This window comes from Atta cephalotes (assembly GCF_000143395.1).
Source record: "Atta cephalotes unplaced genomic scaffold scaffold00010, whole genome shotgun sequence".
In the NCBI taxonomy this organism is placed as follows: Eukaryota; Metazoa; Arthropoda; class Insecta; order Hymenoptera; family Formicidae; genus Atta; species Atta cephalotes.
In genome coordinates, this window is record NW_012130074.1 from 6,322,244 (window position 1) to 6,335,298 (window position 13,055).

At 32.1% G+C, this 13,055-nt stretch overlaps 3 protein-coding genes across 3 annotated transcripts in view; 1 reads left to right on the plus strand and 2 right to left on the minus strand.

The window, feature by feature from the left end:
• The window catches only part of LOC105627818 (NADH-ubiquinone oxidoreductase 75 kDa subunit, mitochondrial), a 4,862-nt gene extending 4,724 nt beyond the window's left edge, over positions 1–138 (minus strand). Inside the window, 2 exon segments of the mRNA XM_012209095.1 lie at positions 1–35; positions 37–138. The exon segment at positions 1–35 is cut by the window's left edge and continues 49 nt beyond it. Of these exon segments, the coding sequence (XP_012064485.1) occupies positions 1–35; positions 37–138 (137 nt within the window).
• A 3,959-nt stretch (positions 139–4,097) lies between these two features.
• Positions 4,098–6,566, plus strand: LOC105627819 (5'-AMP-activated protein kinase catalytic subunit alpha-2). The gene is made up of 9 exons (XM_012209097.1): positions 4,098–4,200; positions 4,285–4,426; positions 4,642–4,880; positions 4,955–5,161; positions 5,259–5,364; positions 5,448–5,782; positions 5,948–6,111; positions 6,229–6,388; positions 6,475–6,566. The coding sequence occupies exons 1-9, from the start codon at positions 4,098–4,100 to the stop codon at positions 6,564–6,566; spliced, it is 1,548 nt and encodes a 515-aa protein (XP_012064487.1).
• A 2,620-nt stretch (positions 6,567–9,186) lies between these two features.
• On the minus strand, positions 9,187–10,082 carry LOC105627820 (adapter molecule Crk). The gene is made up of 3 exons (XM_012209098.1): positions 9,743–10,082; positions 9,495–9,659; positions 9,187–9,449 (listed from the first exon to the last, which is right to left on the minus strand). The coding sequence occupies exons 1-3, from the start codon at positions 10,080–10,082 to the stop codon at positions 9,187–9,189; spliced, it is 768 nt and encodes a 255-aa protein (XP_012064488.1).
• Between the last annotated feature and the right edge of the window lie 2,973 nt (positions 10,083–13,055).

Below are 13,055 nucleotides of genomic sequence, written 5' to 3' on the forward strand. Positions count from 1 at the left end.
GGTACTTGCACAGGCTTGTCGTCGATAAAAAGTTCGTACCAGCTCCTGTTGCGATTTGTTGGACGTTGTATGGAAACTGACAGCGCAATGCCTTCCACTTGCCAGGCCTGTGGCCCGCACAATCGGTAATCTCAACATCTCGCCAAGCTAACAACACCAGTTTACATTATTATATAATAAACAAACTTTATCACACAGTGACGAATTAACCTAAATAGAGAGGACTGTAGTTAATGCAAGACATATGTCTCCAAAAGCTGTTATCGCAACTACTGAAGGTCTAGCAAGAAATCTCAACAATTCGTCAACCAATTTAAATGTAAAATTAAGCAATCTAAATCACAGTTAAAGTTACCACCATTGTTCTCAAGATACCTTCTCTAGATGTCAGAAATACCTAACAACCCACACTGAGCTCATGATGAGCAATGGCGAATTCGATTATAAAATGCAATTGTGTAGGTTACTTTTGTGTCACTGTGTATAGTCGTGAATGTATTGAATAAATTGGGTTACGCTAATCAAAACCATTTTATAAATTTATTATAGATTTACACGAAAGAAAATCACAAAATCATGGATGTATCTACATTATGGGATTTAATAACAGTTAAATCATGATCATGATTGCTCTCAAACTTTTCTTTGCTGCAACAACTTACTATATGCTCCAATGAAACTCTTACATCTGATTGGTATATTCCGTTAAATCTAAAAATATAAACCAAAGAACGAATGCATCTATTCATACGAAATATGAATGCATCCAAAGCAAATAACCACTTTACTGTGTTTTCTACTGTGATAGGTTGATTCTTATTGTTTAAAGGATTTATACTGATCATTATTTGCTAAATTATGTCGTAATCAAAGAATTGACCAATCAAAGTCGAATGAAAGCGGAATAGTTAACTATGATTGATTAATTCTTACGGATTATTACGGTATATAAGTTAATAGATTAGGATTAATATAAATTTAATTTTTCTATGCGTTTCTAATTTTATACTTGATTATTTTTTTCATATTCGACTAATTTATTAATTTCTTATCGGCCTCAAAGTTAGACCCTGTCAATGGAGGAAATATTAGGAATGGAAATAAATATTAAGATTAAGAGCCTATTAGAAATCGTGTATTCTGATGTAATTGATTTTTGATAAATTGAAATCATATGTCTATATTCATTGTCAGGCTTATTTAAAGCTTCCTTAAGTTCATCTTTAATGAAGGCAAGAGCCATTAAGAAGAAGTTTATCTTTAGATGCTCTGTCTTTAGATGTCAATAAAATAATTCGTAGAGTATCTGAAGATAAATTTAAGGAAGCTTTAAATATAAGGCCTGATTATATATGAGCACTAATGCTTACTCCTGTTTGTTTCTAATATTTTTTCCATTATGCGCAGCATAATTTTTAATTGGAGCAATTGAAATCATATGTCCACAATGACAGTTAGTAATCACGTGGTCATTTAATGTAGAGTGGGGTGGAGCAGCGCACGCATATATTGGCGTTTACATTAAAGGATATATTAAAGGCAGCATATATATTAACAACTACGAAGAGGTTAAAAGTCATCGAGAAAACGGAGAGCATTCGCTCAGCTTACGCGTTAAAGCGGAGAATTCATTTTCCGACATTGGAAACTCTGGAAGAGTCGGAATTTCGCATCAAGAGTCCCTTATATCAGTTTAGAGTTGGTCCCATTCGGATCCGTTAACTCCTTATTTGTCTCCGACGTCTTTTGAGTGTGAGTGATCGTGAGACACATATCTACAAATTTTCTAATGGATGATCCAGACACGTCTACAATTATTTTTATATAGCGATTTTTATGTATACGATGTAAAACAAGTCCTCATTCTATCGCCATCCACTCGAGCAGTGCGACACAGATTGATTCGATAAAATCGACAGGTACACCTCATATGATAAGAAGTCTAGAGGCATGTAAATAGTGTCAGGTGATTGGAACTGTTCCGTGCCATTTTTATTGCGCATTTCTGTAAGATCTCAGTTCTTCATTATTATTTTGTTGCAATATCGCATGTAAGAAAATTATTTTGTTATGTAAACGCTTGAAATAAGGTGTACATTGTTGCATATAATAAGCGGTTTTCTTGACTGATACACATTTATTTCTTTAAAATCATTGCAAATAATAACTGGCTATAATGAAGATCATGACAATTAACAGTTTCTGTTTTTCTTTTTCAATTCTTCAACCTGTCATGATAATAAAAAAAGCATTGAATTATATTTTATCTGAAATATAATTTTCAATTAGGCAGAAAAGAACTATACCTATGTTTTATAAGGGAATTTGAGCCCCGAATGAACAACTTTGACAAATTGCAACATGCTTAAAATTTTAAGGTATTAAAAGAAAATTAAAAATTTCATAAGCCCAACTTTATAGGTTTCCTGAATGTTAGAACTAATTCAAAGTTCTATTATGACCATGTATCACTTAGTCTTATTCAATTTTTCTGTGTCCAGGGCACCTCATGATGGATTGTACCAAAGACATTGAAGTAATATTTAAAAAATATATTTGGTACAGTTTATTAATCCAGTTATATATTAGATATGGGAAAAAGTTCGTGGCATTTTTTTAATGCCATCAACAGGAAAAACGCCACGAATTTTTTCCCACACCTAATAGTATCTGGGATATACTCAACACTTTGACAAAGACATTCACTTGCCAACAAGAATAGTTAATAATGTTTTTTACTTTTAGAGAGTTCCGATGAGGAAGCTGAAGAGAGATAAGGTCCATATATATTGGTCACATTTCAATTAGTCAATTAAAACCTTTTGTTTCATACTTTGCGTATCTCTCTCCCTTTTTCATCATTAATATATATCACTTACTATCTATTCATTCAAAAAAGGGGATTCAAAAATTTTAATTATCTTCGTCAAGATTGGACATATGCCAGATGCTAGAGCTGCATTCCGTTTCACGCATGATGCACATGCTGCATCATTTATCCTTGTTTAATATTCGAATGCATCATGAAACGGAACATAGCCTAGATGATTCAAGAAATCAAATAAAATCAGTCCTACATGATACATAATACATGATCATAATAGCGAACTTTGAACAGCTTGAATAGCACTCAAGGGACTTATTTTACAAAGTTGTGCATATGGAACTTTTTAATCCTTTTTTTATACTCTACAATCTTAGCTAGGTGTCAATGCTGTTTAGCCGGGGTCCAAACTTGGCATAGTCCTTATGTTGGATGGATAAACATATTTTGTATATGTGCATGTCGCAACTATATTTCTGAGAATTTACAATAATAATAATCTTAGTACGCAAAATATCAATAGATTTGAATAGAATATCTCAACATCTATTTGGTATCAATACTAGTTACATTAAGCTCATGTTTTATTAATAGAATCCGTCGTATAATCTGATAGCTAGATAAAAATTGAATAGAATTTGTAGTTAAATAAGATTCTTATTGAATAGCTATTTTTGTTTCGTGATTATTTAAATGGAATATATCATGTAAATGATAAAAATTTTGCTCGATTTCTACAGTCGATGTTATTAGTAAATTTTATTATCAACAAAATTTGTCGCAAACACTTTGCAAAATCTGTTTTCAAACAAATTTATCTATCTGAAATTTTATATCTACTTGAAAAACAGAAATCTCTGTAATTCGAAATAATAAAATCACAACTATTTAAAATTTATTTGTGTTTAATATTCTTATTAGTGCGCTACAATAATGTTGTCATGACATATACATTTTTTATTATTGTACTAAAACTTTCCTTCTCATTTTTATCAAATTTTAAATATATATCTATTTCATTTTAAAAACAAAAAAATATACGTTAATTTAGCTACAAAAAGTAAACCTATATAAAGCAAAAGGACATAGAGCAGTTTTTCCAAAATCCTGAAATTTTCAAATGCTTTTAGAATGCTTGATGGATTACTCAGTGTTTGATGAATTTCGTAGATTTCTTTTAAATTATGATATAGTTGTCGACACAATATTATTTTAAGAATATAACTTTAAGATAATAAATTTTATTATTCAATAATATAGCAGAAGATTCAAGATGTCTGAAAAACTCCCGAGTAATCAACCGCAACCTATTGTTAAAATAGGCCATTATACGTTAGGTCAGACTTTAGGTGTGGGTACATTTGGTAAAGTAAAAAGTACGTGTGTATACAATATAATTGAAATTCTCTTTTTATTATCTTACCTGAAATTATAAGCTTTTTCTTGTAATACATTCACAGTTGGGGAACACGTTTTAACGAAACACAAAGTTGCTGTGAAGATTCTGAATCGCCAAAAAATCAAGAGCTTAGATGTCGTGGGCAAAATTCGCAGAGAAATACAAAATCTCAAACTCTTCAGACATCCTCATATCATTAAGCTGTAAGTATTAATTATATAATTTTATTTCGTATATCGTAGTTACATATCAATTATTTTAGAAATAAATTAAAAAATAAATTTTGGAGAATTTTTAATTTTGAGAGGGAAAAGTAAATCGGTCATATATACAACAGTAATATACATGTTTATTTTCCCATATCTTCTTTTAAATAAATAGTTCGTATAATTCAAATTTTAATGTATGTTTCACATAGATATCAGGTCATAAGTACTCCTACAGATATATTCATGATAATGGAATACGTCTCAGGAGGAGAGTTATTCGATTATATCGTTAAACATGGCAAGCTTAAGGAATACGAAGCGCGACGATTTTTCCAACAGATCATATCAGGCGTCGATTATTGCCATCGACATATGATAGTACATCGTGATTTAAAGCCAGAAAATCTTCTGTTAGATCACAATCTCCATGTGAAAATTGCAGACTTCGGTACTTGGATATAATTGGCATATCGACACTCCCATTATGTATAGGTGATAAAATGTTCTTCTACGAAAATGTAGGTCTGTCAAACATGATGATGGACGGAGAGTTTTTGCGTACTTCATGCGGCTCTCCGAATTATGCTGCACCAGAAGTGATATCTGGTAAATTATACGCCGGTCCCGAAGTCGATATTTGGTCGTGTGGTGTTATATTGTACGCGCTACTCTGTGGTACCTTGCCATTCGACGACGAGCATGTTCCTACTCTCTTTCGCAAGATTAAATGTAAGTTATTCTTCTCAAAAGAAATGTCAGCCGACACACTGGAAATTTTTTCAAAGGCACTTTAAATGGTAAGATTAATTGGAATCTTTAATTTTAGCTGGTGTTTTTCCTATTCCGGAATATTTGAACAAAAGTGTTGTTAGCCTCTTATGTCACATGTTGCAAGTGGATCCAATGAAGAGAGCGACTATCGAAGATATTAAGTACATTGATGATGTATTTTTTTTTTCAAAATATTGAATTGACACTGCTATCACTATGTTTCATACGTACTTTTCTATTTCAGAAAACACGAATGGTTCCAAAAAGATTTACCGTCGTACTTATTTCCATCACCTGTCGAACAAGATTCTTCAGTTATCGATATAGATGCTGTGAATGAAGTATGTGAAAAATTTAATGTGAAAGAACCAGAAGTGCATTCCGCGTTGTTGGGCGGTGATCCACATGATCAATTGGCAATCGCTTATCACTTAATCATAGACAATAAGAGAATTGCGGATGAAGCTGCTAAAGCAGAATTGAAAGATTTTTATGTGGCATCTAGTCCTCCACCTGTAGCGTTTAGTCCAAACGAGGCAAACAGCAGTCCATTGAGACCTCATCCAGAAAGAATTGCACGTATGTAAAAAATATAAATGAATTAGTGCGATTTATCAATTAATGAAATTTCTTATTAAAAATTGTCTCTGTTCTCTCTCTTTTTTATATAAGAACAAATCTATAAGAGCTACTAAAAAAAAAATATCTTAGCTATCCTTTATACATGTAATGACAATGTTACAGCATATCGCGAACGTCAAGGTTCGCAAGGCAGCGCACCTGCACAGATACAAGGAAATCGTGGTACGCCTGTGAAAAGGGCAAAATGGCATTTAGGAATTAGATCACAATCCAAGCCCAACGACATTATGAATGAAGTTTATCGTGCTATGAAAGCGCTTAATTTTGTAAGATTAATTACTTGTAATTGTGGAATTATATAATAATTATATAATAATTATATAATAATTATATAATAATAATTGATTGCTTAAACATGATGTCACGTAAATTATCCTTTTCAGGAATGGAAGATTGTAAATACATATAGTGTTAGAGTAAGACATAAAAATAAACTGACTGACAGATATAGCAAAATGTCATTACAATTATATCAAGTAGATCATAAGAGTTACTTGTTAGACTTTAAATCTTTGTCCAGTGAAGAAGAGGACATTGGACGAGGTAAATTAAATCTTAAAAAATATATTTGACTTGCTGGTTATACATAAACATAACTTGCGTATAAAAATATATATATCCTTTTATAGATCCAACATTGCCGCCTCCGCAAGCAACAGGCCATCACACAATGGAATTTTTCGAAATGTGTGCAGCATTAATTACGCAATTGGCACGATAGCGCGCGCGTGCCTGTTTTTTTTTTAAATCAGGTTATATACTGTGCTTTTAACATATGTATAGTTTGAAATAAATGCAGATATTATAAAACATATTATAAGTTTTGCCTTTTACAAAATAATTTCAATAAAGGCTATATTTTTCGAGCTCGATTTAGTTTTCAATTGAATTCTGAAAATGTGATGAAAAGTTATAAGTAGATATAGAAATTAATAAACAACGATATCTACATACGTAATCATTTATTATCAAGTGCTATAATGGAACGTTACATTATTACAATCTAATATAAATTACAACACAAATATATATTTATCTAAATGATTATTGATCTTATCATTTATTATCATATTTTATTTATGGAATCGATTCACTATCAGAAAAACCAAAAAAATATGTGCATACGCTTAGAAAAATATACATTATCCTTGTATCGTATTTAAATTTATCTCATGTATAGCTTGTACAAATGAATTTGTTTTGATGGGTTATGCATGTGAAAATATGATCAAGCAATAATAATTTATATTTTCTAACTGTAGTTTTCTTTCGTTACGATCGATGAAATTTATAACAGAAATTCTTCAAATTAATACACATAACAATCAACTATCATGTGAAAATATATATGCGCAAATTATTTAATATTTAAATATTTATTTGTATGTTGATATCTATATAATATCTTAAACTGAAACCCATTTAAGCACCATCTGTCATTGGAATATTGGTAATTAAAGATAAAATGTACATGATGGCACATACCGGACCTTGTCTGATATCTTATATGAATATACGGTTCGATCTTCATAATGCTGCCAAAAAACTGCCTGTTACTCAGCTTGCCTTATTACATATACAAAACTGACTGAAAAAATATATATAAATTGAATAATTTCATATTTTATCTCTCTTATATGTTTAAACGAGATTAACATTAAACGGAAGAGAATCTTGCCTAAATATATTTATTAATATGGAATACTTCCATTTTGTTTATCTTAATACTGCGCACAATTTTAGGAAGATTATGGAGAACTTACGCAACTTGTAACTACAATGATGACGATGATGATAATGAGAATGATGATGATGGAAATGTCAAATGCACGTAGTAAATTAAAAAATCGAGTGATAAAATATATTACGCGTTATAATCTAAAATTATATTGCAAAAATATAAAACATAATGAACATAATTATTAGTACAAGTCTATTTTTCCTTTTTAAATAGCATGTGTTATGTATAATGTATGTGACAATTTGTGTAATTCCGATATATGTAAAATGTGTAACTATTTTAGCAGTTTCAATAGCTGACATTTTAAGTTTTAGAATTGATTCGTTCTCAATAAAAACTTCATGAGAACGCAATATTTATTACTTATTACTTCATGAGAACGCAATATTTATTTAAGAATATCTGCTATCAAAATAATTCCCAAAAGTATCCTGCGTAACTATGATCAACTTTTTGATACAATTAACCTTTCCATCATTATTTATAAATACAACTTTCTAGCACAGTGTGTTGCTCCAATTGGTGGCACAACCTATGGCTAACAGATATTGTATGTACCATATCTAGATTGCGTAGCCTGCAGAACTGTACTTTTTTCGAAATATTATGATATTTCGGTTATTTTTTTCGGAAGTGTTAATAATAATAAAATGAAACAATGTCAAGCGAGTACATAAACAGTATGCTTTTATCATAGTCACTTTGACTAGAAGATATTATCGTACATTCAATGTAGAATATACTATTCCATAACTTCAGGAATACAAGTGTAATATTTGCTAATAAAATATTTTAAGGAACGCATACAAGCTTTTTTCCATTGTAATATTCATAAATAAAATTGATAAATTACGTTTATCAATAATATAAATCTTTTATAAAATCAACAAATCCATGATGAAAGATTGTTGAGCATAGATGAAGAACTGTGCATGTGCCGAACTATTCGCGTATCGAGCACTATAATAAATTTCTAAATAAACAATAAAAACTTATACATACGTGAATGTTAAACTAGTGCACTATATTATAATATCTATATAAAAATATGTATGTAGAATAATATATATGTAACAAATAGCTACACACACACACACATATATATATATATAACTATAAATTAAAACCATTAGAGTATACATTTTATAAATACTGTATTTGTTTTTTTTTTACAAAAATCTGTTTGTTCATTATTTCACTGAAACATGGCATTTTAATTTTTAATAAAATAAAATCGTATATACGAGATTAATATATATTGTAATATGTATCTAACAACTTTATAAAATTATGCTTGTGCTTTGGGCAATTAGCAATGTATAATATAAACTGATGAATTAACATGTGACTAAATTAACATACTGTAGAGATATTAACATAAACCTCTAAACATTTCTTATGACATATTGCACAAAAATCTGGCGTTCATTCTTATAATATGTTATATCCAGCAATTGAACGTACAGTTATTCAGGCTAAACGTACTTTGAAATGGCACATATAATAGATGTTATTAGTAACTCTAAATTTTGATAATATAGGAGATGTCTTTCTTCCCTTTGTCACACATGTGGTGCACATCACACTCGGAGAATTTCTGTTAAATCTCCTGATTGTCTTCACCAGTCTCATTATCTACAAACTCCACATGCGTAAATGGGAAGTGTCCGACCTTGCCGTGCAATTCACCTTCCCACTGGCCATTGATATTAGTCTTTGTCACTTTTATCATATCACCTACTTCTAATTTTAGCGCAGTTTTATCATAGGCATTTGGCACCCTTGCCTGTTTCACTTTGGCAAAGGCCGGCAGTGTTCTCTGAATGTTTGATCTTCGCGTTACTGTTGTTTGTCCCGTTGTTTCTGTATGAGATACCTGTGATGTAGGCCCTGAATTTGAATTAGAACCGGAACTGCCGCCACTTTCAGGCCGCGAATTATTTTCTATTATCATATGACTATCATCGTCATACTTTTGAACGTACGGCACTGGTATCGAACCAGTTTGGCCCACACTATTTCTAGCTGTCCACCACTGTTCTTCGTCTTTCGATATTACAGTGAGTATATCACCTAAAGTTACAAGTATCTCATTAATAAGATTATAAAAAATAAACTGATACAAATCAATCAGAACTAAAGAAGACAATATATACCTTTTCTAAAGGGTAAGTCCTCAGAATCATTTCCTTCAAAATCATATTTTGCAATTACCCTCTGCGTTTTCTTTGGCGCTGGCCTAATTAATGGTGTGGTGTCTAAGTAGTGAAGCTTATAAAAGGCGAGAAGACTGGGAATATCCGGAAACATCTGATCACCAATCCGATAACGAATTTGATCTCCTTGTTGGATTTTATTAATGATATAGTGGCTAACTTTACTGTCCTCCCTTACGCATAGTACAAAGTCACCATGTATAGAGGTGCTGTCTCGTACTAAAAATACACCACCTTCTTTTTCACCCATCAATAAGTCAGATGCATCCTGTCGTGACATAGCACCAAAGTACCAACTGAAAAGAATCAATTATAATTAATTATAATACAGTTTCAGAGAAACTTATATTTTATTTAAACATATAAAAAAAGAGATAAATTTATAATTTCATAAACAAACATAAAAAAAATGTAAAAAATAAAGTAAATACTACTGTTTTTAAATATTAAATTCAAAGCAACTAAATAATTAAGATAAGCAAAGATCATATTCGGTCAAAGCAGAAATTGGTGTTTAATAATTCATGCAAAAATATTACTAGATATCAATTTCCATTTTAACCAAATATGATCTTCACTGATTTGTGTTTAACATTTCTCGATCAATTTTTTCACTTACAATTGTTTAAATTATTAAAATTTTCTATTTTTCTTTTTAGGACAAATATATATGGAAGAGATTAAAAACGTTTAAATTTTCATTATTTTTAATTAGTGCTTGATTGTGAGAACATTCAATGTTATAACACAAATGTCTATAAGACTGATCTGACAAATATCTAGGAAACACACGAAAAATTATAAAATTTATACTCCACGTCGTCCACGATGAGGTTAATATTTCGAAGCAAGCTACTCGTATTGCACGGACTAAAGAAGACTTATCCAGTGCTCCGAGAACGAATGTATCGGGACGATAATTGCATCGTTTTTGTGCGGAAGCCGTTAAATGGAAAACCGCGATATGTTAAGTGGCCTGCATGATCGCAATTTCAAACGCCATTACGCCAATAATACTTAATGCAAGCATGACACTCGCTCGATGAATCAAAACATGGGAATTCTCCCGCACGTACCTCGATTTGTCATACTGATCGAAGGTCGCAGCCATTGTCGTGTCGATCGGAGGTTCCAGAAGCGAGACGAGCAGCTTCTTCTCTCGTCAATTGTCAATTAATATATCACGGAGCACGTCCGACGGGGAGGGAATAAGAGAGGGACTCGGCCGAGTTGCCGCATACTTAGTGAGAGGGGCCTCACAAAATGCTCGTGCGAGTTACTGTCATGGACGGATCTCCAGGTCTATCGCGGAACTTTGTGCGGCTATCAGAGAAACTACCGCGATGTATCTTTCGACGGAAATCCTTAGAGACACTTTTTTTACGATCACTCTTTTACTCCTGACCCGAAAGGGAATTATCACTTCATCGTCGGACATTCCTCGCACGAGTGGTCTCGTAGGAATGAACCGTCAGCGACATATTCTTGAGATTATGCACGTTTAAAACGTTTCGATCGACAGATGTTTCTTTTCTCTTTGCCGAGGCCTTCGTCGGGAAACTACCACGTGCTATACGTCGGTACGACGTTTACACGCCGCACGAAGCAATCGTGAAGCAAACGACAGATCTTACAAAAATGGTCGCCAACGCAATATGACTTCGTCCATGCCTCTTAAGGATGGTACGCAACGATTTGCAAATCGCAATGCTCGCGTGTTTCCCTTTATGCTGGATTCACACTACGTATGTGATGATTCCTGCACACAGAACGAACTTATGACACCGACGAGATATTATTAAAGACCAACATCCTTCCCGGGAGTTCGCGCCTTTGTGAATATTAAAGTGATTAAGAGTTAAAAACTGATAATATTGTATTAATTTTATGATTTATTAGTTTAGTAGACGTAATTATGCATTTATAACTCAATAATGCTCGATTTTTCTTTAAAATTTCAGTATTATCGTTAAAGTTTGATTATCATCAGAGATGAAAAAAAATTATAATTTTTCTGCAATATATATAGAATATTATAGCTTTACAATAAAAAAATGAATTTAATAATGTTTTTATTACATAATGTTCCATAAATAAATATGCATATTTGTAAAGCTATAATATTCTATATATTGCCAAATATTCTTATGTTAATAATAATAAATTTGTATCAATTGTCGATAATGTCAACGTTCTTCAATTACCTTCGGGCCCTTTTTATACTGTCGAAAATTTGTCCAGGGTTGATAATCTTTAATAGTATCTCGTCAGTGCTCGACAACGCCTTGACGACTTGCTGCGCAACGGAAATTGGCGCAAGAGCCAATCAGCTTTTATCGCTTATAAAAGAAGAAAGAATGGGCGAGTTCAAGACGGCTAAAGGCTTGGTCTCACCAAGGATACGGTCAACGCGATGTTACAAATGCTTTAAAGCAATTTTTGATTGGTCAATTTGTAAAATTTTTTTTCTAATTGGTCAACCAAACGCTTCAAAGCATTTGTAGTGAGACTTTGACCGCAGCCTAATTCCGATGGTGGCTTAGTTTCCACCGAGGGTTTAAATCAGATCAGAACCAAGCAACTACAATCGAGCATTCACCTGTTACGCACGAACGATTGCTCGGTGAAAACTAGGCCATTGTCGGATTTCTTTTATATATAGAACTCTAATGTACTGCAAGCTTTAAAGCAATTTAATGATTCTAGATCTAGCCGGTATTCATAGTCGGATCTTATATTTAAAACAGTCTTAAGATGTCATGAATCAATCAGAAGGTCGCATTAGTGACTTAAAACATTACTTAAGGTCTGTTCTACAACGGTAAACCGTAAGAAATTAACCAATCATAGCCAATTATTCTTCTCACACTTAACTGTGATTGTCCAATTTCTTACGGTTTATGACTTGCGATCCTATTATATATAGATAGAACAGGCGGTCAGGGACCATAAGACAATGTTAAAATAAGAATCGACTATGAATATCAGCTTAAAATTCTAATTGGACGAGCTAAAAAAATAAACCAATAACAACGAGCGCTCTCTACTATTGAGTCTTCTGAACGTGCCCAAAGAGAAAGGAGAATCTGTTCCGAAAGAGGTCTCCACAGTTTTTCTAGCCGCCGTTAAATGTTTGGATCAGTTTGGATTGTTTGAATTACAAAGCTTGAATGTTTTTTAATAATTTCTATTTCGCATTGTTTGCTTCTGTATTCTTGAATTTCAATACCGAATAAGAGAATATATCGTGAGT